General features: G+C 35.9%; 1 protein-coding gene across 23 annotated transcripts in view; it reads right to left on the reverse strand.

Annotated features, from left to right (window-relative positions):
- RAD51B (RAD51 paralog B) overlaps positions 1–27,983 on the reverse strand; it is an 890,780-nt gene that overhangs the window by 816,016 nt on the left and 46,781 nt on the right. For all 23 annotated transcript variants that reach the window (XM_063644443.1, XM_055289055.2, XM_055289046.2 and 20 more), the window contains 3 exons: positions 21,203–21,339; positions 11,401–11,520; positions 10,174–10,357 (listed from right to left, as the gene is read on the reverse strand). In XM_063644443.1, coding sequence (XP_063500513.1) covers positions 10,174–10,357; positions 11,401–11,520; positions 21,203–21,339 — 441 coding nt within the window. The remainder of the gene's footprint in view (positions 1–10,173; positions 10,358–11,400; positions 11,521–21,202; positions 21,340–27,983) is intronic.

Below are 27,983 nucleotides of genomic sequence, written 5' to 3' on the forward strand. Positions count from 1 at the left end.
CAAATATTTAAATGACACTGCAAGGCAAATACATAATTAAAGTTCCAATTAGAAGTTAAGACCATGTGTACTATAAAAGAAGGTAGAATTAACTGGGGCTAAAATAGTGATACAAAAAGCTCAGAGGAGAGACAGAACTTGAGAGCTCAGATAGGAAAGAAAAAAATTTAGAAAGGAAGAGATGAAAGAGGAGGACATCCACAGCTAAAAAGCCATAGAGAGGTCTAGGGGTAGTAGACCAGCAGCCTGCACAGAAGAGAAATGACAGCATGGGAGGAGTAGGTTGGAGCCAGAAGGAAGAGAACTTTAAATATTATATCATATCCTAAACTAAGACTTAATCATTCAATAAATATTAATTAGAGCATATATTATGTGCCATACATTGTCCTAGCTGCAAAAGACACAACTGTGGACAAAACAAATAGTTTCTCTGCCCCCATAGTGCTTATAGTCTAGTAGCTTAATTCTATAAGCATCATGGTACCATACAATGCTTCTGAGCATAGGAGGTATGTGATCAGAGATACACTATGGGAAAATGATGTAGCAATGGTATGTACCCATATGTACTATTACCGATACAGAAAAGACAGAAGCAGACCCATTAAGATACTACAATAACAACCCAGGATAGAAGTGGCACGTGATATTATTCAATTATCCAAACGACTCCTTAAGCAATCTTAGATAAATCACCTCATTCTCTACATCCCTGTACTCATTGGAAAACAAGATTGCCACTCAGCTACAACCTTAAGATCTTCAATTAGAAAATTCTACAACAAATCAAGGCACTGTGTAACATATGTAAAGTAATGCTAAAGACTAAGAGCTACAACTGGCCTTCATTTCCAATGTTTTCTTAGCAATACAACTTTAGAATTATGCATGTGCTTTATGAATTTAACCACTACCTATCAGTCTCCAAAAGAGCACTCACTTTCTAAATAAGAAAGGAACCCTGGCCAGGCACGGTGGCTCATGCCTGTAATCCTAGCACTTTGGGAGGCCACAGTGGGCAGACTGCTTGAGCCCAGGAGTTCAAGACCAGCCTGGGCAACATAGCAAGACCCTGTCTCTACTAAAAATAAAAAAAATTAGCTAGGCATGGTGGTACATGCCTGTAGTCCCAGCTATTTGGGAGGTTGAGGCAGGAGGATCACTAGAACTCGGCATAGCTGCAGTAAGCTATAACCACGCCATTGCACTCCTGCCTGGGCAACACAGAGAGACCTTGTCTCAAAAAATAAAAATAAAAAAAGAATAGGACATTTAAGGGCCAAAGCTAGACATGATAAAGGGTTTACCCGGGAGACTATGAAGGTCTCTACTACCTCCCTTTAATTCCCTCTGTGTAATCTATAGTCCCAAACAAAGGACAGACAGAGAAGTTACTTATAAGCTACTTACCTATTTGTAAGAAACAGAAAAGGAACAGTAGACAAGATACTTATTTTATTCTCCATTATATCATGGAGAGCGATTTGTCTCTACAATTACCTTATTTGTAGAAGCCTTAAGGGAAAATACTATGTTTTATTCATCTTTATTATCCCATTGTTCCTAGCATGGAGTTTTGGACACAAGCGCTGAAGGTGGAATTAAAAAGAAAAGACAAAAGGAGTCTGAGATCCAAAAAATAAGTGTAAGTAAACCAGATAAAGGAGGGTTCAGGCAGTAACAGCATCCACCAATAAGACAGACAGAGGGGGATACAATAGTGAATAAGACATAATTTTTCCTTCTGAGGCACTTGCAGCCTTGTTAGAAAATATTTTAGGAGGAAAGAGATAAAATACACCAGACATCTGGAATGAGGTAACTAGTAAAATTAATAATTAAAGGCTATTTTTTACTGAATATGCCAAACATTGTGAAGAACATTACAGACATGATCTCATTTAATACTCACAGCCCTATGAATCAGATATTATTATCCTCATTTTTCAAACATGGAAACTAAAGGTTGGAGCTGGGATAAATACTTATTTAAGGTCATAAAATTAGCAAATAGTGCAGCTAAGATTCAAACCAACGTCTAACTCCAAAGCCAGTACTTTTAGCCTCCAGGAACCAAGATGATGGCAATGAAGGTGGTAGAAAGTAATCAGATACTGAATATATTTCGAAAGTGGAGCCAAGAGGATGTGCTGAAAGATGAAGAGGAGGGTTTAAATTGAAGAGGTATTAGATAATATGTACGGGACCAGATGATTAAATGGAAGAGAACCAGTGCATCAAAATCAAGTCCCTTTCTCCAAATACAGCCAGTGCCATTTCTTTATGAGTACCCAGAGCCAACTTCTACTCATAAAACCTGCCCTACTCTCCTTTTCATTTATTTATTTTTATTTACTTACTTATTTATTTATTTATTTATTTTTTGAGACGGGGTCTTGCTCTGTCCCCCAGGCTGGAATGCAGTGGCATGTTCATAGCTCATTGCAGCCTTGAACTCCTGGGTTCAAGCCATCCTCCCGCCCCAGCCTCCCAAGTAGCTGTGACTACAGGGGTGCACCACCACACCCAGCTAATTGTTTTGTGAGTGTGTGTGTGTGAAGACGAGGTCTTGCTATGTTGCACAGGCTGGTCTCTAGCTCCTGGCCAAATGATCCTCCTGCTTAGCTTCCCAAATGCTGGGATTTCAGGTGTGATCCAGCACACCTGACCTCCTTTTTTTTTTTTTAACTTTTTATTTTGAAACAGTTTTAGATTTACCAAAAAGTTGCAGAAAGTGTACAGAGTTCCCAAATGCCCTTCACCCAGCTTCTCCTAATATCACCATCTTACATAACATAGTACAATTATCAAAACCAATGTATTAAGATCGATGCAATACTATTAACTACAATACATCTTGACAGTTTTGAGCAATTACAAATTAAGCTGCCATAGATACTCTTGTACGTATCTATTAGTGCCTCTGCATGTCAAGGTTCCCCATGATTACCTTCTGGCTCAATGACTTACTAGAAGGACTCACAGGACTCAGAAAAGCTGTTATATTCACAGTTATGGCTTATTACAGCAAAAGGATACAGATCAAAATGAGCAAACAGAAAAGGAGCATGAACAAAGTCCAGGAGAAACCAGGTGCAAGATTCCAGGTGTCCTCTCCCAGTGGAGTTGCATGCATGTGTTTAATTGTCCTAGCAACAATGTGTGACAACACATGCAAAGTAATGTCAATCAGGAAAGTTCACTCAAGCCTTAATGTCCAGCATTTTTGTTGAGCGTCAGTCACTAGGCATGCAATGCCTGCCTGCGAATGACCTCAGCTATTTAGACTGTAGTCCCCAGATCCCCAGAGAAAAATAGGCTTCACCATAAATCACACTGTTTGTATAAACTATCTGATCAAACCAGTACCTGTGGCTCAAGTCCTCAGGCATATAACACTCTTACTAGGCAGAATATTCCCAGGGTCCAGCACTCATCTCCCAGGAGCCAGTCAAGGGCAGTCCTGAAAAGAGGCCTTTTTTGGGAATGGCTGGATGTGAGTAACCCATGCCAGCTGAATTAACTCTTGCCTGCATAACCTATGAATCCATTTCTGGGCTAACCCATTCATTGTAACAGCGGTACAACATAATATTGTATGGATATATCAACATTAATTTAGTCAATCACCTACTTACTAACTTTTAAGTTGTTTCTAGGTTTTTGCTAGAAACAATAAAAACAAAGTTTCAGAAGTCATAAAGAGCTACACAAAAGAAAGATACACTTTTTCTAGAATTATTTTCACTAACTGATAAAGGTTTAGTCTAGACTGTGAGTTTCAGGGACCTTAATGAACATAGGATAGGTTTAAGAACAATCTGATTTCAGACGTGAATGAGCCAACAGTAGGCATTTATGGAAAAGAAAAACACTGTAAAGGACTTTTCTTACCTCAGAAGTCCTATGGTGCTTGTTTTCAGTAAAAATATGAAAGTAACAAGAGTAAACCAAAAATTACATTTCTAGAAAAGTGATACAACAATGTTACACACAGCAAAATAGGACTGCAGTTTTAATGGCATATCTATGTCTACATCAAGGGTCTAGGATTCCTACTTTACAATCAGAGTAACTTCATCAGGCTTTCACAAAAGTGACAGTTCTGAATATTTAAGATAAAAATAAATGTTGAATTTGGGTACATACATTCTTTTTCCTCTTATCTCACCAGTAATAAACACAATATTCCCAATCTATAATTAATAAAACCTTAATTATTTTAAATGAAGTGGCCTAGCTTCTTATTTTTCTATTTTCAATATTATTAGTATCTAAGACAACATATAATCCTACATAAATTAAACCCACTTGGCATAATGGGACAGCTCATGGTGTAAAATAAATAAATAAATCCAGGCCCACATGAAGTTCACCATTAAAAAGAGAAAAAAAAATTTATGCTTGTCTCAAATAATAATAAAAAATTTAACCTTGTTACATGTCCTCTTTAAAACCAGAACAAATTCTTTCCATTTGTTAATGATTTAAAACTGTCTTTAAAATAGCAAAATTAAAAATGTACATATTTTGATTCATTTTTCTAAGCAGCTTTAAACATAAAAATAATCATTAATATTCCAAAAACCTTGATAAGCAATAAATTAGAGCAATGGATATTCTCAAAAGGCATGTAATCAAGAACACAGATGGCAACAGAAAAACTGATTATAAGCACATCTTAGTAAAATAATTTGGATTTTAACAACAACTTTCAATGAAAATAAGGCATTTCCCTCTTAGAATATTTAATAATATATCCAAATTTATCTCCATATACCTCTTTTGTAAATAGTGTTAACTGGTACTCCTCCCCTTACACCAGAAAACATTTGTACAATATCAAGAAATGAAGGAAGTAGAAGAAGATTAAGGGGAGACAAAAAAGTTCAATATTATTCATATAACAACTGAAATTGATTTGTTGAATTCTCTGAAAAAGTAAAAATGTAGCTCTTAGGAATACAAGTAAAAAGCATTTCCAAAGAATTTTCAAAAGGTGAAAGAAAGTCCTGTTATCTAAGCAATGTATTTTCATTCTCTTTTATTCCAACAACTTACACAACTCTGGAACGGAAAATAAATAAAAAGAATACAACTAACATGGCATACTACAAAGGTCAATTTAAAAACAAAAACATAAGAATTTCAGCAGCAAGCATAAAAAAATTCAAATTATGTTTTAAAAGATAAAGAAAAATATTCCAATGAATGTAAATATGACATATATATGGTAAGACTATTTTCATAAACCTTAATTGTATTTTCATTAGCTGTTACCTCCTAAATATTAGTTATCCACAGTGCTAGGTCCTGGAAATCAGAGAAACAGAAATTATAATCCTGTCATTAAAAAGTTTACAGTCCACCGTAATTCTTTATGTCTCAGAAAAAAAGAAAATTCTGCTGTGGAAAAAAAAAAAAATCCCCAAACTGGCAGCTAAAAATCTCTCATTCTACCCCCTGCTTGTCCTTTCCTATGCTGAGTGTCCTGGAGCAAATCAGGTCACTTTTCGGCCTCATTGTCATCTGTAAAATGAAGCGGCCAAACTAAATTTTCTTTAAGGTCCTTTCTGGCAAAAACATCCTATTATTTTAATCTGATACGTAATTTACAATATGTATAATAACTATTCTGTATGTGGTAATTAGAAGTCAATGATAAAGTCAACATAAATAGCCATAACCACAATTTATTTTATAAAGCAGTATTTAAATTTGTTTCGGTTATTTTTATCAAGTATCTCTAAACAGCTTCAGAGCCCTGTTTTTTCAATACTAGTGTGAACACTTTAAAAAGACAAAGGTTCCGCATCTTCCATCCCAATGGCAGAGTATCACTTACACCTCCTCCATAAACTTCAGGAAAAAAGATTCTACCAGACTTCTACAACTGTTTCTCAAAACTGCAGTCTGAACATATTCAAAGGTCTATAAAATTCTCTGGGAAAATTTTTTTAATTTTATGTTTTCATTTCAGTGATAGCCTCAAAATATTAGTAAAGCCATCTTGTAACTGAAAACTTCTGAACGATATTAATACATCTGTTTTCAATCAAGTGATATTGATTAATTCCTCTAATTCTCAGGGACTAACGTAGAAAAAAGCAACAGCATACTTCAAACTTAAATGCATTCATGCCCACATGAGGGCCAAATGATGTCACCGTTCCCAAAAGACGAAGGTTTTTTAGTACTAGTTCAAATAGAGAAAGAGGGGAAAAAGCTGAATAATCACATTTTATATATATATTTTATTTATATATATATTTTATTTTTATATATTTATATTTATATATATTTCAAGACAATCTGTGAGATAAGCTTACATATATAGCAAGCAATGATTTAATTTAGCAAATTATCATATGTAATATATTAAATTGACATAATTAATTTGAACAGTACTATGGTGCCTGTAGATGCAATCCACTTTTATGGTTTTATAAGCACGACTTAATGTTAAGAATTATTAGCTAGTCTTATAATTCTCTACATTTGTTATAATAAAAATGAAATCAGCAATGGGGTTTTGTGAGAATATTATTTGCATTTAAAAGGGGTCAATGCCTTAACCTAGTTTGAGAAAACACTGCTCTTATAAGCAGACTGCTCTCTTACCCTTCTTCCTAATTCCTTAAGCTACTGGGTTTGTGGTGGTACCAGCCCTGGGTTCTGAGCCTACGGAGAAGGGGGAATGGTTCAGATCAGGGTTTTTTGAGCCATTCTAATAGATGTGTAGTGGTATTTCATTGGGATTTTAATTTGCATGTCCCTAATGACAGGATTTTGACTATCTTTTCATGTGTTTGTCTGCCATCTGTATATCTAGAATGCATGGCTTACCACCCAATGCTCAGAGGCCATCAGACATTCACCTGTCATAGATCTACTAGACTGACATAAAAATCTTTTCTCCTACTGCCTGGCTCTCTGATACTATCTAAATCTCTAAAGCCTTTTCCAAATTTAAGAATTCTTTTTTTTCCTATAAGATGCCAGTGTAATTTGAGTACAGCTCCAATATAAGACATTCTGCCACTGAAAATTATATTTTATTACTGTTAAAACAAAAGATAATATTAAAGATAGGATTAGAAGCAAATATTAAAATTTAAGTTCAGTACCAATAGAGATAAGATTAATTAAAGACCAAGATGAGAAGCAGTATCTATAATTCATACATTCAAAAATATTTGTTAAAAAAAATATTTGTTGAGTGTCTACTATATGTTAGGCACTATTGCTGGTACTGAGAATAAGGCAGGCCAGGTGCAGTGGCTGATGCCTGTAATCCCAGAACTTTGGGAGGCCAAGATAGGAGAATTGCTTGAGTACAGGAGTTTGAGACCAGACTAAGCAACATAGTGAGATCGTATCTCTACAAAAAATAAAAAATTAGCCAGGTATGGTGGTGGTGCATGCCTGTAGTCCCAGCTACTGGGGAGAATGAGGTGAGAGGATCAGTTGAGCCTGGGAGCTTGAGGCTACAGTGAGCCATGATTGTGCCTGCACTCCAGTCTGGGTGACAGAGTGAGACCCTGTCTCAAAAAATAAATAAATAGAGAGAGAGAATGAGGCAATAGAAAGAACACACAAATATTAGATATATAACATGCTAAGGGGTGAAAACTGTGATGGAGAAGAAACAAACCACAGTAAGAGGACAGCGGGGGTACAGTTAATACTTATATGGTTTGGGAGGTCCTCACTGATAAGATGACAGGATAGAATAAGCCATGTGGATATTTAGAGGAGGAAGGTTCCAGGCCGAGGAAGGTTCCAGGCTGAGGAACAGTAAATACTCCTCGAACAGGAGTATCTGTTGGCATGTAAAAGGAACTACAAAAAGGCACAGGTTTACTAATTTGTAAAGCAAATGAACCAGACAATAAAATACTATTTTAAGACATTTAGTTGTCCCATATATATTGTGGTTTTTGCCATTACGTTTAATGGCAAAAACCGCAATTACTTTTGCACCCACCTAATTAAACCACCTATTCGAAGTATAGTATAAATGTGTAAAAGTTCATGATTTCCTTTTTCTTAAAAAAAAAAAATTAGATATCGGATCTGTGTGAGAGATTTTCCATTTAAATGTATCAACTTAGCTAGGAAAATTCCAACATTTTCTAAAGGAAATATTTTTCAAAATCCTTTTAAAACCAATCTTACAATCTTAATTGTCACAAAAAACAGATATCACAGTTATATAAGTACATAGTATAATCTGCATTTATTTCTAAATAGAGAAACAAAGCCAAAGGCAGAGAAATGAGATATTTAGTACCTATTTTTTCAGAGGGTTCTATTAAAAACAAAGAAAAGCAGTGCCCCTTTCTCACTTGGGAAAATAAATCACCTCAGGAAAAACTGAAAAGCATTAGCCTACAGTTACTGCTTAAAAGCAAACAAACACAACTTTTAAAAAGTGAATTTTATTTTCCACGGAATTAAGTCAAGTAACAGTATGAATTAATAATAAAATAAGAATATATAGTCATCCCCCTGTATCCATGGGGGGCTGGTTCCAGGACTCCTCTGCAGATACCATAATCCATGGATGCTCAAGTCCCTCATATAAAATGGTGCAGTGTTTGTACATTCTCTTGTATACTTTAAATCAACTTTACATTACTTATAATACTCAATACAATGAACATGCTATGTAAATCTCTGCTAAACTATAGGGAATCATGACAAGAAAAAAAGTCTGTACATGTTCAGTACAAAGACAACAATCCTTTTCTTTTTTTTCAAATATATATATATTTTTTTTTAGAGAGAGGGTCTCACTCTGTCTCCCAGGCTGGAGTGCAGTGACATGAACATGGCTCAGTGCAACCTCAACCTTCTGGGCCCAAGTGATCCTCCCACCTCAGCCTCTTGAGTAGCTGAGACTGCAGGGGCACACTACCACACCCATTGCTTTTTCAAATATCTCCTATCCTTAGTTGGTTGAATCCATGGATGCAGAACCCACAGATACAGAGGGCCGACTATATACATAAATTTCTATTCGATCAAGTATCTTTATATAGTATTTCAAAGTTCCCTTATTCTCCTTGACCAGGAAAAATATAAATTTGAATTTATCATTTTAACCAATTACAATAAAATGTAAAAGATGAACATCACCCAAGATAAACTTAACAGCACTTGACTTTAATTCAAAATATAAACTAAAAAGCCACTAAAGTATGTAGAATTTTTTGAATGTCATATTTTCTCCCTTGACTTCTTCCTTGGTTTTATAAATCTCAAAGGCTGTGTGGTAGTTTATATCACTTATACATATTCTTTATGTGCAAAGATTCAAGATTTTAATTTTCCAAAAACAAATCTAAAAATTATAAAATCATAACCAAATTTTATCTCAGTTTAAGGAACTGTCTTTTCTTGAGATGAAGCATGACTAAAATTGAGAAGCCTGAATGTTGATGAGGCTATGGAACAACAACTAAAACTCCCTGACACACTGCAGATGGGAGTGTAACTTAGTACACACTTATGTCTTGCAGGTTACACATCACAAGCCCTGGCAATATCCTGTCATCTTCAGATTTCTGATCACAATGCCCGCTACAAAAAGCCATGCCACAAATAATCTTTCAAGGTTTTCTTACTGACACTTTCATTACTATCATTCCAACATCCCTTAATAGTTGACCTCTGACCATTTGAAGCAAACCAAATCCTATTGTACACAAAACAGCACTGAACACAATAACACAGTATCTAAACCTAAAATACTTAAAACAAAACTAACAACAACTGCAGTATTTTCTTAATTACGTAGAAATGGATCTAGGCAATTTCATGAAGTTTTACTACTTTATATTTACTGCAATGTGAGAAATGTGATACAAAGCATACACAAAGAGTAAACAATAAGAAGGAAGAAAAGGAGGGACTATAGGAACTTTTAAAAACATCATTTAAATCTACTCCAGGCTCAAATTATTAAAAGAATAAAATAATCTCAGCAGATGGGCTAATTTAAGATGATGGTGATGTTTGCTATAGCAATTAGACTGTACTACCTTTAAAAAGTCATCTGTTTTACATTTTCCTCTAATTTTATTATTTGATACTAGAAGTCAGTGAATGTAATATAAAAGAAACAAAAGAAAGGAAAAGAAAGAAGAGAAAAAAAGAAAAACTTACTGGGATTGAAAACTCCTCAGCCAAATACTTCAAGGAGGATGCTTCTCTTGCCAAGAACTTGTTTCTTTCTTTGAGATTGCCTTGAAGTTGTGTATCAAACTCCTTTCTGACCACAGAAGCAACAGAGTCAAGAATCACAAGTTTAATTCCTTTTGAGATAATTTCTTCTTCCAAAGATTCAATCCTATAAAAGAAGAATTTATAAAATAGTCAATAAATTTAAGATAAAATAAATAAATAATGGTATTGCAAAGGCTAAGCAACTTAAAAACAATAACAAACTATTCTTTCCTAAGTTACAGTAATGATTTGCAAGAATTCAGTAAACCTAACTTATTTTCAGCTCTTCTAGACATATCATACTTTTCTGGAAACAGAGCAAACTGTTTCTGTGTAGTTTCAGAATTCCTTGATTCTCCTAAGATAATGTTAACTCTCCAATTCCGGGGTAAAACTACTTGTGGTAGCCAGTCTGCAAAATGGCCCCCACTTACTGCCTCCTCTTGGTATTTCGCATCCTTGTATAGGTCCCTCCCACAGTGTACCAGATTTGATCTGTGTGACCACAAGCATATGACAAAATCATGGTACCTTATTTCTGAGTGTGGGTTATAAAAGACTACAGCTTCCATCTTGGGTACTTTTTCACTTGCACAGTCTCTCAGGTCACTTACTCTGAGGGAAGCAAGTTGCTATGTTGTGATTTATGGAGAGGCCCAGATGGTAAGGAACAAAGGCCTCTTGCCCACTGCCAGCAAGAAACAGATGCCTTCCAACAACTACATTAGGGAGCTTGGAAGCAGGTATTCCAGGTCCAGTCAAGCCTTAAGATAACTGCAGCCTTGGCCACCAGCTTGACTGTAACCTCTTGAGCAACATTGAGCCAGAAACACCCAGCTAAGCTACTCCCAGACACTTAATCCTTAGAAACTATGTGAAATAATATGTATTTGCTGTTTTAAGCTACTAAACTGTGAGACAATTTGTTAATGAAACAATAGATAAGTAATACATCCCTTAATTAAATATAAAACATTTTATTCATTTAATTTTTTTCGTTTTTCAAGAAAGACTTCAACCAAAAGGCTATAACAAAGAAGAACACTGAAAAAGTTACTCCACATAATTATAACCTATAAAGACTTTTTTCACTTAGAAGCTGAAACATAAAAGATAAAACATAAACCTTCAACGCATTACTAAAAAATCAAAATCTAAGCAGCATACCTTTGTAGAACTTCATCACAGGTGAGTTCCCGATAAAGATGAACTTTACTACTTGTCAAAAGTAACTTTTCTTCGGTGTTAAAATATCTGGGAAAACGGGATTCTGCTATCTCAACCAGTCTGTGGGTGAAAAAAATAGCACAAACGAAAACAGTCAATTCTATATAAAGCCACATTGCTGAATCTCTAATTAATTTTACTTGAAAAACTCCTAAGCCTTATCAATAGAGCAGGTATAAGCAAAATGGCTTAATATACAGGTTTAGAATTAAGCTCTCTTTTGTAAGCACTAACAGAGGTTAGCACAGAGCATGCCATCAGCAAGGGCTGTTGGATCTCATCTAATCTTAAATATGTTTTTTGTAAATGATATTTAGAGTTTCAGCTATAAGATATGCTTACTAAATAAGAATGCTTTCATTTTATTGAATGAAATAAGGATATTTGAATATGGTATATTGTATTATAATAGATATCAGTAAGTCTTCATGTCTCATTCCAGAAAAATACACTTTCTCAACTGAAACAATTCATGCAAATTAATGCTATGCAATAATTCCTTGGTAAACAGAAAATTATGGCCCAAATAAATTGATGTTCCAATACTTTCTTAGTAAACAAAAAATGATTTCCTAAACACTGAATTCTGGCCTCAAAGCCAGTTTAATATATGCAGTAGGCCAAACACAACAGTGACAAGTTAAAATGCCATCATTCATATTATAAGATATGGAAAGCATTACTAGAAATTTCTCATATTTATGGTTAAAAATGTTAAAAATATAAGTCTTTTGAGTTTAACCATCTCATTTCATTTTAAATGTTTTGAATTTAAGCATCACATTTCATCTTAAATGAAATGACATTTTATCAGCCCTAGTACTTAGCCATCCCAGGAGAACTGGGAGGAGAGGCTGTAAACTCGAAAACCATCCTATATTTTATGTTCCATTTAGAGACTCAAAATTACAAAAGAACAGTGTTTTCATTTCTAAATAGTTAGAATTCTGCAAAGAGGCTAGGAACTTCAAAAAGATAACCAAAAAGTCCTTACATTTGCTATGATCAGAAATAAAAGAGAAAAACCCAAAACAGGAAAAGAGAAGAAAGAACTTCAACAACTGTTTTTAAGTATATTTTTGAACAATTTGAAAAGAAAAATATACATAGCTAAGTTGAACAGGAAGAGGAAAAAATACTTCATGAGTAAGGAATAGTACCAAAAGAGGTGTGAAGAGTAAGAATAAAATGGATGAAATAACCATCCAGGAAAAGAGCTTAAGAGAGGCACAGGGATTGAAATGGAAGAAGGAAATGAGGTAAGTGAGGAAATCAAGAAATGAGATGGCATTGGCACAGGCAGAGCAGCCAAATCCTGAGGGTTTGGGGGAAAAGCGTAAATTTTTGATTAGGGAAACTATTTGCTGAATTTAGTGCTGGTCAGAGAAGTCAGCTAAAAATCTCTAGCACTTAGAATCTACTAGTTTTTAACAGGATAGGTCTGGCAACATCTTCTAGAAACATGGAAGTTTTTCAAAATTTGAATGCCCAGTTGATTAGGAGCCAGATTGAGAGTACCTAGCTCATTAGCAACAAGAACTGAACAGCTGACAATTTTCTGGATTTCCACTAGTGGCTTGAGTAGTGAAAGGCTCTGGAACTTATTGCTGCTTTCCCATTGCTGAAGGCCTCACAAAAGGAATGGTGGTCAATGGATAGACATGAACAACCTTTGTTCACAGTTACCATGCTAAATAACTGTATTAAATGGATCATTTACACACCAGTATGCTGCAATTTTCTGTTTCTCTAAATGTTTTTTATTTTATAATAAACATCTAAAAATATATAAATCAAAAACCAAATATAAATGCAGTATTAGACATGCCTCACATTCATCCTAGTAACTTCTTGTGACAATCTTCATCACAAAGATCTTTTTTGTTTAGGGCAAAAAACAGAAAATAACCTATCATTTGCTCCCAGACATTAATTACATAAAGTTTGAAAATAATGCCATCTAGTGGATATCTTTTTATAAAAAGTATTCTTTTCAAAATGAGCACTAAGATCCATTCATTCAACAAATATTTATTGAGGACCTACTATATGCCAGGCACTGTTCTGGGTGCTGAGAATGTGGCAATGAACAACCACCAATACCAAAAGAAAAAGAAAAGCGCTTCCCTCATGGGGTTTACATTCTACTGAGGAAGATAAACAAATAAATATATATTATATACGAGGTAATAAGGCTATAGAGGAAAATGAAGCAGGATGAGAGAATAGAATGTGACAGGTGGGGCTAGTGCTATTTTATATTTTATGTCAGGTGAACTGACAAAGGCCTCATTAATAAGGTGACATTTGAGCAAAAGCTTAAAAGAGATAAGAAAATGAACCATGTGGATATCCGGTGAAACAGCACACAAGAATAGAGAATTATAACAAGTGCAGGCCAGCGCAGTGACTCACGCCTGTAATCCCAGCACTCTGGGAGGCCGAGGTGGGCCGATCACAAGGTCAGGAGATCTAGACCATCCTGGCTAACATAGTGAAACCCCGTCTCTACTAAAAAATACAAAAAATTAGCCGGGCGTAGTGGCGGGCACCTGTAGTCCCAGCTACTCGGGAGGCTGAGGCAGGAGAATGGCGTGAACCTGGGAGGCGGAGCTTGCAGTGAGTGAGCTGAGATCGCGCCACTGCACTCCAGCCTTGGAGACAAAGCGAGACTCCGTCTCAAAAAAAAAAAAAAAAAAAAAGTGCAAAAGCTTACATGTGGAAAGATGCCTGGTGTGTTTGAGAAACAACAAAGAGACTAAAGTATCTGGAACACAGAGAGTAAGAGGGAGAATAATAGAAAACAAAGAGCTAGCCAAGGCCAAGATCAGATAAGACCTTTAGGTCTGTGGCATTTTTTTTTTAGCTTTTATTCAGCAAAATAGGAAGCCTAGAAGCAGGAACAACATGATCTGACTTCTTTTTTTTAAAAGGACTGCTCTAATTGCCCAACGGAGAAGAGGCTTGGGCAAGAATGAAAGCAAGGAGAACAGCTAGCACAGATAAGAGCTAGTAGCGACCAGTTAAGAGCTGGTAGTGACCTCACCCAGGGAAGTAACAGGTCAAGTGATGAGAAGTAACTGGACTCAAGATATAGTTCAAAAGAGGAGCTAAAAGAATTTCTTGGCCGGGGGCGGTGGCTCACGCCTGCAATCTCAGCACTCTGGGAGGCCGAGGCAGGAGGATCACCTGAGGTCAGGAGTTCAAGACCAACCTGGCCAACATGGTGAAACTCCGTCTCTACTAAAAATACAAAAATTAGCCAGGTGTGGTGGCAGGAGCCTGTAATCCCAGCTACTCAGGAGGCTGAAGCAAGAGAATCGCCTGAATCTGGGAGATGGAGGTTGCAGTGAGCCAAGATCACACCGTTGCACTCAGCCTGGGTGAAGAGTGAGGCTCTGTCTCAAAAAAAAAGAATTTCTTGACTATTGGATGAGTATCTAGAAGAATGGAATCACAACTTTATTGAAGCAGAAAAAACAAGATTCAGATAAAGGTTTTGGTTATTGGTGCTATTTGCATGTTTTATTTCCTTCATGGGGGAATCAAAAATGCAGTTTTGGACGTATCAAAAAATCCATGTATGTAAACCTATCCAAGTTCCATGTCATTACGCAAATGAATATGAATCTGAAGTTCATGGGAAAGCTCCGAATTCAGATATCAATCCAGGAGTTATAGCCTATAAAAGATTTTAAAGATCATAAGACTAGATGATATTAGGGATTGAGTACAGAAATAGAAGAGAAAAGGTCCTAGGACTGAGTTCTGGGATTCCCCAAAGCCTGGAAGTTAAAATGATGAGGAGGACCCAGCAAAAGGGACTGCAAGGAGGAGGTGACCAAGAAGGTAGGTGTAAAATAAGAGAGAATGGTTCCAAGAAGCCAAGTGGGCTGGGCATGGTGGCTCACGCCTATAATCCCAACACTTTAGGAGGCCAAGGCAGGAGGATCTCTTGAGCCCAGAAGTTTAAGATCAACTAGGGCAACATACCAAAACCTTATCTGTACTAAAAATTAAAAAATTAGCTGAGCATGGTGGCATGTGCCTGTGGTCCCAGCTACTCGAGAGGCTGAGGTGAGAGGATTGCTTGAGTCTAGGGGGTCAAAGCTGCAGTGAACCATGATAGCACCACTGTACTCCGGCCTGGGTGACAGAATTAGGTGAGACCCTGTCTAAAAAAATAAAAAGTCAAAGGAAGAAAGCTTTTCAAGAAAAAGAGAGTGATCAACTCTTTCGAATGCTGCTATTGGGTTGGATAAAATTTTTTAAACCAGTTGCATTATAGAGCTAGGAACTAAAGCCTGGATAGAGTGAACTCAAGAGAGAATGAAACAAGGGATTTCCACTTCAGCCCACAGAGGATTAACTGGTACACGAACTGCACTAAAATAATAAGTAGAAAATCAGACAGAATACATGAAATAACAGTTTTCAGGTACTGAACAATAGAAAGCTTGAGACTGTAATCCTTGAGAGAAAGGAAACAAACACAATGAGCTTACAATCACCTCAGTTTGCTCCAGAGGCAGTTTCCAGGCTGCAACACAAGAAAGGGAAAGCAAACAGAGCTTGGTAGACAACCTGAGTTGAAGAGATGGGGATCAGAGTTTGTGAAAGCTAGGGTGGCTAGAACTTATGGGGCAGAGTACCAGAGAGGAAGCAGGTGTGCAGAGTGAGCACTGCAGAGATCTGCAGAGAGGTCCACTTGAGAACTAATCTGCACATGTGTGAAGGGAAACTACCTGAGGGTGAGGAAAGAACCACCAGAAAGTATCAGACTGAACAATTCCTAGTGCCCACACGGGGTGGGAACAGTTCAGGTTTACACAAGATGAAGAATAATGAGACCTTATTATACACTGGGCATTGGGCAGAATTTTCAGAAGGATTTTACCTTAGTAGTGGAGCTAAATAAGTTTCAGAATAAAAACCACAGTCATGTGCTGCATAACGACATTTCAGTCAATGATGCATCACTTATACAACAGTGGTCCCATAAGCTTATATAGCATATTTTTACTATACCTTTCCTTTGTCTAGATACACAAATACCATCATGTTGTAATTGCCTATTCTATACAGTAACATGCTGTACAGGTTTATAGCCTAGAAGCAATAGGCTATACCATATAGTCTAGGTGTGCAGTAGGCTATATCATCTAGGTTCATGTAAGTACACTGTATGGTATTCATACAACAACGAAATAGCCTAACAATGCATTTCTCAGAACATATCCCCATTGTTAAGCAAAGCATGACTGTACCTGGGATTTTTCCGAAACAAAATTCAAAAGCAACCTTCAAAAGGAACAAACTAATACTAAACTGTAACTTAAAACAAAACCTAACACTCTTTAAAGATATATGTTAAAATCCAGCACCCAACACATAAAATTTACAACGTCTAACATCGAATTAAAAAATTACCAGACAAGTAAAGGAAGAGGAAAAGATCCATAACCAGGAGAAAAATCAGTCAATAAAAACAGATTTTAAAAATTACATATGTGATGGCATTCATAGATAAAAACCTCAAAACAGCTATTATTAAACTTCTACATTTGCTCAAGGAGGTAAATAAAGCAGGGGTTGTCAAACTGTGCACTACGGCCCATGCCTGACCCATTTCCTGTTTTTGTCAATACAGTTTTATTAGAACACAGACGTATTTTTAATATTCTGTTTGACAAAATAGAAGCACTTCTACTACATTCTGAAGTATAACCGTTGTCTCAAGGAAAAACACCTGTACAATTGGGTTGTAAGATTAAGAAGTCACTTTTTCCATGGGAGACCATTTTTACTTGAAAGAATGATTGACAGATAAGTTATGGTTTTTCTGACTTAAGTATTTGGTAGATGTTTTCCCAAAATGAGCAAAGTAAGCCCGACACTTCAAGAAAAACAAGTGGCAATATTTATTGCCAATGATAAAATTCAAGCTTTTAATGAAAAATCAGAATTCTAAAAAGCTTACATCTGCTACCATGAGTTTGACTGCATCCCAATACTTAAATACTTTTTTGTTCAGATCAGTGGAGACACTAATGAAATTTTTTTATATTGAGTAATAAAATGTGTCAACATTTAGAAGAACTCCATAAGACAGTGAACCAATATTTTCTGAGTGACAAATGCATAATACTACAAAATCATGCATGAGTAAATATCCATTAAGAGCTTAAGACAGATGAATAGATTTTAATGTAACTGTAGAAAAAATGCAATAATACGGTTTCAGATTCTGTATCACAACTAACCTCTAAGCAACTATTACTCAATTCCTGGTGTAGTATCAAAGAAGCATATCTTTAATTATCTGAAGAGACTATTAAAATATTCCTCCCTCTCCAACTATAACCAATATGAGGCCAAATCTTCATATCTCAACCAAAACAACAGATTGCAACAGACTGAAAGCAGAAGCAGATATTAGAATCAGGCTGTCTTCTATTAAGTCAAACACTAAAGAGATTTGCAAAAATGTAAAACAACGCCACTCTTTTCTCACTTTTTTTAGTCAAAAATGTATTTATTTTCCATAAAAAATACATGCAAAGGCCAGGTGCAGTGGCTCACATCTGTAGTCCCAGCTACTCAGGAGGCTGAGGCAGGAGGCTCTCTTAAGTCCAGGAGCTAGAGGTTACAGTGAACTATGATCATGCCACTGCACTCTAGCCTGGGTGACAGAGCAAGGCCCTGTCTCTTAAAACAAACAAACAAAAAATGTATGACGGTCAGTTTTGTGTCAACTTGGCTAGTCCGTAATCTCCTGTTATTCAATCAAACACTAATCTATGCATTGTTGTGAAAGGATTTTGTAGATGTCATTAATGTTCATAAACAGATGACTTTAAGTACAAGAGTTTATCCTAAATAATCTGGATGGGCTAATTCAAACGCTTGAAAAGCCTTAAGAGCAGAATGAGACTTCCTTTAAAAAGATGAAATTCCACCTATGGACTATAGCTTAGGCCCTTGCCTGAGAGTTCCAGCCTGCCCTTTCCAACAGCCTGCCCTATGGATTTCAGACAACTCCACATCTGCATATGCCAATCCTTTGCAATAACTCTCTTAATATATGTGTTCTACTGGTTCTATTTTTCTAATGGAGCCCTGATTGGTACAATATGCTAACATGTAACTGTTAATTACCAATCCAATATCCATTTCCACTTCTTCCTCGCTATGAGAGCCCCAGTTTTATTCAGGCAGCAATATTTAACCAGACAACTCATCATGACTGTTACGACGATCTTCTCCCCTCACTTTCCCAGCCTCTTTTTACATATAGAGGTGACTCAGTGAGAAATCTACAAGAGGACTACAGGCAACAAAAAGGAAATCCACAGATGGGAGGAGGCAGATATTATGAATAAAAGTACACTTTCCTGATAAAAGATATAGTTGGCCCTTTTCCTTCCCTTCCCATTGACTTGAGCACAGAATGAATCCAATGTCTGAAAATGTACATGCCCTAGGTCTCTCTGTCATCACTGAGACCTGAGTGACCCAGTGCCAGCAACCACCTACTCAGGTCTTGTTATATGAGAGAAATAAACCTCTTTTTGTTTAAGCCACTGTTCTTTGGATAGTCAGTTATCTGCAGCAGTAAGCTTTCCTAACCGATTGACCAATCTTTCCTGATAATTCCAAATAGGGGTTAAGCTGTCCTGTAACAGAATGAATGAAATGTGATCAGACACTACAGGGCCAGCTCCATTCTATGACCCACAATGACAAACTAGAAGGTAGTATAAGAATGCCAAATCTGGCATATATATCAAAGAGCATTCATATTTTTTATTCTACCTGGCCCTATCACCAGACCTCAAAATCCATTCCATGTGGGAGCCAGATGATCACTCATTTTAAGCCTTGTGGAGAATGGAATAAAAAACCAAACACAATATAAAGTTCAACCCCTATTCTCAAATGACCTTCAGAAGAACTCCTTGTGAACTATGCAACATAATTCCAACAAAGGAGCTAAAATCTTACCTCTTCATTTTCCAACTTGCCTCTGATGTAAATACCAACATGCACATAGGCAGAAAAAGATATGAAGGAGAAACAAGTAAATATGGAGGATTCAAAAAGTAAATAATTAAGGCTCTATGCAAAGACAAAAAACGTAAGACTCTCCATAAATTCATTTGGAAAATGCAGACAAGTCACCTGCTAGTCTTCTGCTACTGTACATACGCTGATATCACCCAATTCATTGATAAGGTTTTCACACTGCTCTGAACTGTAATACTGTGATAAAATATCATACAACAGTTTCCTCCTTGAGAAGACATCCTAAACTCTGTTTTATATGTGGTGCAAAGAAAGCAGAAATCCATTACAGTGAACTGAACTGCTGTTATAAAAATAATCTTAATCTTTGAATTCTTTACCCAAATTCCCTAGGACCTTTGTAAGAGCTATTTGCATATTGGCTATTTATGACATAACTGGCTATTTAATACCTACTTGCTTAGTTAATTGAAGGCTAGTCATTGGCATTTTAAAGAGTACTTGGACAATTTGAGTGAACCACTGTCTTTACCAGCTTTAATCTCAAATATATTTTCATGTTCAAATTTCTAGTAGTCTCAATGTTTATTCTTCTGTTCTTTTTTTTAACCATTTAAGTCAAGATTCAAATAAGTTCATCACACAGCAATTGATCAATAAGGTTTTTAAATCCGTTTTAATCCAAAGGTTCCCCTTCCAACTATTTTTTAATCTTACAATTTATTTGTTACAGAAACCAAGTTGTTTGTTCTGTTATTTCCCACAGTTCGGATTCTGCTAATTGCATTTTCTAGAGTAGTTTGACATGTTCCTCTCTTCTCTAGCTAGGTTGTAAATTGGTGGCTGGATCTGAAGCCTTGATCACATTAAAATTTGATTGTTCTTCCATCAGAAAGTACCCCAGTGACTCGTCATTTTTTTGTGATGTTAAAAGCCTAGATCCATTAGATTGTCAGAGTTTGTAATTTGGTGATATTCTATCATTCCTTATTCATTTACTACTGGGATACATTTATAAAAAGACCAATTTAGGCCACGCACAGTGGCTCACATCTGTAATCCCAGCACTTTGGGAAGCCAAGACAGGCGGATCATAAGGTCAGGAGTTCGAGACCAGTCTGGCCAATATGGTGAAACCCTGTCTCTACTAAAAATACAAAAATTAGCCAGGCCTGGTGGCAGGCACCTGTAATCCCAGCTACTCAGGAGGCTGAGGCAGGAGAATTGCTTGAACCGGGGAGGTGGAGGTTGCAGTGAGCTGAGATCACGCCACCGCACTCCAGTCTGGGCAACAGAGAGAGACTTCATCTCAGAAAAAAAAAAAAAAAAGCCAGCCATGGTGGCTCACACCTATAATCCCAGCACTTTGGGAGGCCAAGGTGGGCGGATCACTTGAGGTCAGGAGTTCAAGACCAGCTTGGCCAACATGGTGAAATCCTGTCTCTACTAAAAATACAAAAATTAGCTAGGTGTGGTGGAGCACACCTGTAGTCCCAGCTACTCGAGAGGCTGAGGCAGGAGAATCGCTTGAACCCAGGAGGTGGAGATTGCCATGAACCCAGATCGTGCCACTGCCCTCCAGCCTGGCAACAGAGCAAGACTCCATCTCAAAAAAAAAAAAGGGGGGGGGGGGTAAATGTTAACCTATGTGTAAATGTTTCATGCTGTATATAAGTTACAAAAGTAAAACATTATAATAGAAAATAAAATCTCATACCTTTCAGCACTAAATGCAGACTCTGTGTCAATGTACACCACAGCTCCTTCCAATCCTCCCATGTTGGTGGGTAATGTAGCCAAAATGCTCATCATTATACAAAACTGAGTTTTTCCACAACCTGGTGGACCTGTAATCTAAAAAAATAATAATAAAAAAAAAAAGTTATTTGGATAAACATCACAAGCCAGGCAAAGCAAAATCCTTTTAAGACCTTGCCATATATGCAGTCCAACCAACCTGGGTTCCCAGGATAGAATTAAGCCCAAGACATCCATTGTATGGAATGAATTAACTTATCCCCTCTGCATCTGAATTGGCACTAGTTATGTACTATCCTTGGAGGAATTGAGAAAATAGCCACTCAAATCATCCACTGTATCTTGTAGTTCAGATGAGAAACTTTTAGTTGAGAAAGGATGAAACATTCACTCATTTATACCATGACAACTTGGCATTCTATACCTTTTCCTCTGAAGATATTTATAATAGGACCTTAAAAATATTTAAGAGTCTTTAATAAATGGTTGAGCATTTGTTAAAAATTAGCATTTCAAAACAATGTTGTACTAGTCCCATTAAGGGCTACTTTAATCCATATTTTTAAGAGTATTTAGGGGTGAAGGATACTGATGTATACAATTTACTTTCAAACAGTTCAGCAAATAAAAATGTGTATGTGTGTGCATATATGTGTATAGAAAGAGAAATAAAGCAAATTTATTGTTTTATAAACAACTGTTGAGTTTAGGTGATTCCTACTTTGAAATGTCTATTTTGAAATCTTCATTGGCAGAAAGCTATTTTGAGATTATAAAAGTTGAAATAAAAAGAGTATTGACAGGAAATAATAGGAAATTAATTATACTCATATTCAAGTGTAACTAGAAGTAGTTTGGCTCTGTGTCCCCATCCAAATCTCAGGTTGAATTGTAATCCCCAGTACTGGAGGAGGGGCCTGGTGGGAGGTGATCAGATCATGGTGTCAGTTTCCCTCTTGCTGTTCTCATGATAGTGAGCTCTCACAAGATCTGATGGTTTAAAAGTGTGTGGCACTTTCTCTTTCTCTCCTGTTCCACCATAGTAAGATGTCTCTCTCTCTCTCTCTCTCTCTCTCTCTCTCTGTTCCGCCATAGTAAGATGTCCTTGCTTCCCCTGTAAGTTTCCTGAGGCCTCCCAACAACGCCTCCTGTGAAGCCTGCAGAACTGTGAGTCGATTACACCTCTCTTCTTCATAAATTACTCAGTCTCAGGTAGTTCTTTATAGCAATGTGAGAACGAACCAATATAGTAGTTAACAAAATTAATTTGAAAATGTTTAGAAATATCTCTTTTAAACACATGCTACTTGTCACATTAGTTGCGGCACCCAAATTTTTAGAACCAATGCACTATTTCTTTGTGAAAATAACACTAAAGAACTTTTTTTTTTTTTTTAACATTGAGAGGAAGGGGAGAGGAGAGGAAGGAAAAAGAAAAAAAAATCTAAGAGAGGAAAAATGTCTGGGCCAAAACTGAGACATACAATAAAGAAACTGTCTCAGATACATTATGAAGTAGGAAGAAATAAGTAGGAATGATCCGTGAGTCTAAATCATCTAGATCTGTGGTTCTCAGATTTGAGTGAGCATCAGAATCACCTGGAAAGCTTCTTAACCAGCATTTCTGGTTCAGCAGGTCTGGGTTATAGCCTGAGAATTTACATTGCTAGTAAGTTCCCAGCTAATGCTGATGTTATTATATACTTTGAGAACCACCGTTTCAGAATTTAGTCTAAAGGTCAACTTCATTTATCAAAGTTCAACCTTAAAACACAAATGTTTAGCACACGCCTGTAATCCCAGCTACTCCAGAGGCTAAGGCAAGAGAATCACTTGAGCCCAGGAGTTCTAGACCAGCCAGGGCAACATAGCAAGACCATGTCTCAAAAAAAAATGTGCTGGTTTATAATCTTTACAATGATCATTTAGAGTTTAAGAATAAATAATTACTCCTGTCAATAATAGCTTGCCAGATTATGAGTGATCAGTAAAGAGAGTTCTCCAAACTTCTTTGACCACATACCCCAAAAAACCAGCCAAAAAAAGCAATCAAAACAAAATTTAGTACAGCCCTCCAGTATATGCATATTTATTATAAACATACTATTTTACTAATATGTCCTATACAGTATAAAACACAAAGTATGAATTAAAAATTATAAACATTAAAAATCATTTTATAATATTTATTACTTATATAAAAGATCTTTTTGCTCTCATAAAAGCTTACCATTTTTAGTAGAGCAATGATAATAATGAAAATAATAAGAAACCAAATAGTATTTTTAAAAAATAATAATGTAAATATTTTGTGATTCAGTGATTGAAATGTCAAGTCCTAAGTTCCACTTATTTCAGTACTTAATTGTAAGCTGAGAAGGGGATAATTACAAAGATGCAAGGATTGAAATTAAAGAAATTTATCATTTGTTGGACTTAACTAAATTACTACTTGCACTTTTCAATACCTTCCATCAATTATGCAAAAGCTTTTATTGATCTTTGGTTAAGAAATTTCCATCTTCCTTCACGTCAATTGATTGTTCTTGCAGACTAATCAAAACATGTCACATTTTAACATTTTTAACAACTGGTTTAAAAACCCACTGAAACTTTTTTTTTTTTTGCTTACATTTATTTATTTTTACTGAAGTATGACAATCAGCCAGAAAAGTACACAAATCACATCTGAGGAGTTTGATGAATTTCTACCACAATACTCATTTGCCACCAGGTATGTATCATGGGTTTTGCTTGTTTTAATATTTTTTAATTGATAAATAATAATATATATTTATGGAGTTCAATATGATATTTTGAAATATGTTTACAGTACACTGTAGAATAGTTAAATCAAGCTAATTAACATATCTATCACTTCATATACTTATCTTTTTTTTGGTGAGAACATTTAAAATCTACTCTTTTAGCAATTTGAAATATACAATATTATAACTAACTATAGTTACCATGCTGTACAACAAATCAACAAAATTTATTCCTACTGTCTAACAAACTTGAGACCCTTTTACCAACATCTCTCCTTCCCCTATTCCCCCATCCCCCCAACTGAAACTCTATTTGGAACATTTTTGAAGAGTATACAAAATATTTTTCCAAGTATTTTTTAAGAGTGCAGATAAATTTTCATAAGACAAACATATCTTTGACAACAAAAATCACATGATAAAAGAAATATTCCAAACAGTGATTTTAAAAACATTCTCTCTGTGTTTTTATCCCAGCCTGTAGAAAAGGCAGTTACATTTTCACTTCTTGTTAAAACATTACCTTCACCTTGAAGAAATGCAGTAAGTGTTGCATTGATTGGTTGGTTGCTTGGTGTTTAATCTGCAATGCAGATTACATAGTCACTTGTCATACAAAAAAGGGTCAGCAAATTTGACATCTCTTGTCTTTTCATTTAAAAAAACATGCTTTACCCATCTTTTTTTTTTTTTTTTTTTTTAAGATAGGGTCTCACTCTGTTGCCCAGGCTAGAGTGCAGTGGCATGAACATAACTTACTGCAAGTGGCCTCAAATTCTCACATGCCCAGCTTTTTTTTCATACAGACTGGGTTTCACCATGTTGCCCAGGCCGGTCTTGAACTCCAGGACTCAAGCCATCCACCCACCTCAGTCTCTCAAAGTGCTGAGATTATAGGCATGAGCCACAATGCCCAGCCAACCCATCTTTTAAGTTCAATGATTCTTTTAAAATCTTTGCCGTAAGATAATCAGAGATGCTCTTGTGATTCAAATGATTCTCATGGTCACTCCTCATCTCATTACAGAGTATAATAGGGATTCTATAAAACAGTTAGGATTTTTTGTTTTTTTGTTTTGTTTTGTGACAGGGTCTCGCTCTGTCACCCAGGCTGGAGTGCAGTGGCACGATCACAGCTCACTGCAGCCTCTGCGGTCAGGGCTCAGGCAATCCTCCCACCTCCACCACTCAAGCAGCTGGAACTACAGGCACACATCACCATACCCAGCTAATTTTTTAATTTTTTGTAGTGGCAAGATCTCATTATGTTGCCCAGGATGGTCTTGAACTCCTGAGCTCAAGTAATCCTCTCGCCTTGGCCTTCTCAAGTACTAGGATTACAGGCATGAGCCAACATGCCCAGCCTAACAGTCAGATTTTAAGAAAAATTAACAACATTGATACCATACTGAAATATTCTCTTTGCATATCTGACATCAACCTATGTGTTGCTATAGATTACCTAAGGATGATGCAACAGAAAAGTTGAAAGACTTTTACAGGGACCATCCATATACCCACCACTTAGACTCTGTATTTACAATTTTTACTGTATTTGTTATACTATACTATGACTATACTGTATGCTTTCTGTATGATTAATCCATTCACCATTCCATCTTAGGGTTTTTTTAATGCATTTCAAAGTAAATCAAACACATTAATATAGTTTCCTTCAACAGTCCAGCACGCATAGCATTAACTAGAATTTAACATGTATTATTCCTTTTTTTCCTTTTGCAGTAAATTTTACATGCAATGAAATGTGCAAATTATAAGTCTACCATTTCATAAATTTGAACAAGTGCATACATGTATGCAACCTAAACTCTTACAAAGTCAAAACACTATCATTATCCCAGGAAATTCTCTCATATACATTGTTTTGTATTCATTAAAGTCACTTATTTTCAAGAATATATCTTCCCTGACACATCTTTATTTTAATGGCACAAAATGAAATTAGTTCTTCATGTATTTCATTATTGAAACAAAATATAGCTATTATGATAATCTGAGCCTTGTTAGAAACATCTGTACTTCAAGCTGGTCTCGAACTCCGGACCTCAGGTGATCCGCCTGCCTCGGCCTCCCAAAGTGCTGGGATTACAGGCGTGAGCCACCACGCCCGGCCTCCTTTGCCTATTTTTAAATTGGGTTGTTTTTCTTTTTATTGTTGAGTTGCAAGAGTTATTTATGTATTCTGGGTACAAGTCCTTTATCAGCTTAGATGATTTCCAAATATTTTTTCCCATCCTCTGGGTTGTCTTTTGACTTTCTTGATAATGTTCTTTGATGTACAAAACTTTTAATTTTAGTTTCATTTTTTTTTTCTGTGGTTTGTGCTTTTGCTCTCATATCTAAGAAACTATTGCCTAATCCAAGGTCAGAAAGACACCTGTGTTTTTTTCCAAAGAGTTTTATAGTTTTGGCTTTTGAATAATAGTTTTGCTGAATATAAAATTTTTGGTTGGGAGTTCTTTTCTTTGCATTCTTTGAACATGTAATTCCACTGCCTTCTGACCTCCATTATTTCTGACAATAAGTTATCCGTTATTCATATTGTTGTTGACTGAACATAATTCATTTTTTCTTGCTGATTTCAAGATTTTTTTGTCTTTCAGTAATTTGACTATAAATTGTTTAGATGTGAATTCCTTTTATGTTGATGCTACTTTGGTTTTGTTTAGCTTTATCCAATTTGAAGAACAGAAAGATTGATGTTTTTCCACTGGTAGTTTTTTCTTTCTGTTCTTCAAATGGGATACATTCTATTGATATACCTTTAAATTCACTGTATCTTTCTGCTGCTATTTCAAATCTGCATTTGAGCCCCTCTGGTGCATTTGCCATTTCAGTTAATAATGTGTTTTTCAATTTCATAATATCCATTTTATTCATATTTGTATATGTGTGTGCATGTGTGTAGATACTATATATTGCATGAAACAATATACAAGGTTAGTTGTTAATTGAAAAAAGTTAGGTTAAAACTATGTATAGAAGGTGTTTTACTTTGTGTAAAAATAAGGTATTTTTATTATTATTTATCTATACTTGTGTTTTCATAGAATGTTTTTGGAATAACAATAGTTTTTCTGGAAGGGGCAAGAGAATTTGGGATATTATCTGGAGAAAAGTTACATTTTATTCTAAGCTCATTTTCACTGGTTATTTTTTAAAAACATATGCGAAATTTTCTTATTTGGTGGTAAAAACTACTTACAGTTAAAGAACATATTTAACAAACTTGCAATTAAAAAAAAAAGAAACATCAGTACTTCAAATATATAGCATCCTCTCACATTAAATAATTTAAGTTCTCAATGATTCAAATCATCTTCAAAGATTTCTATGCAACTTCAGAAAGTATTTGTTCATGAAAAAATTCATTTAAGGCCGGGCGCGGTGACTCACGCTTGTAATCCCAGCACTTTGGGAGGCCGAGGTGGGCAGATCACCTGAAGTGGGGAGTTCGAGACCAGCCTGACCAACATGGAGAAACCTCGTCTCTACTAAAAATACAAAAAATTAGCCAGGCATGGTGGCGCATGCCTGTAATCTCAGCTCCTCGGGAGGCTGAGGCACGAGAATCACTTGAACCTGGGAGGTGGAGGTTGCGGTGAGCCGAGATCACGCCATTGCACTCTAGCCTGGGCAACAAGAGCAAAACTCCGTCTCAAACAAACAAAAAAATTCATTTAAGTTGTTGCCATATTGTTTCCTATGTTTTATTTCATCCATTTTATGAACAAGTGTGTCCCTAATGTTACCAATAATGTACTGTATTTGGTCTTTTGCTGTTAAGAAAACACAAAAGAGGCTTTTAAATATCTATCATTAATTTTAATGACATTTTTATAGATACGGAGTTATGTGTCACATAACTTTAAATGTCATGGAAAAACTTTTGTCAGTTTATCTTCCTGTCCCACATGTTCGTTAATTATGATGGCTTCCTACTATCGTTAG

The sequence above is a fragment of the Symphalangus syndactylus genome, chromosome 8 (assembly GCF_028878055.3).
Source record: "Symphalangus syndactylus isolate Jambi chromosome 8, NHGRI_mSymSyn1-v2.1_pri, whole genome shotgun sequence".
Taxonomy (NCBI): Eukaryota; Metazoa; Chordata; class Mammalia; order Primates; family Hylobatidae; genus Symphalangus; species Symphalangus syndactylus.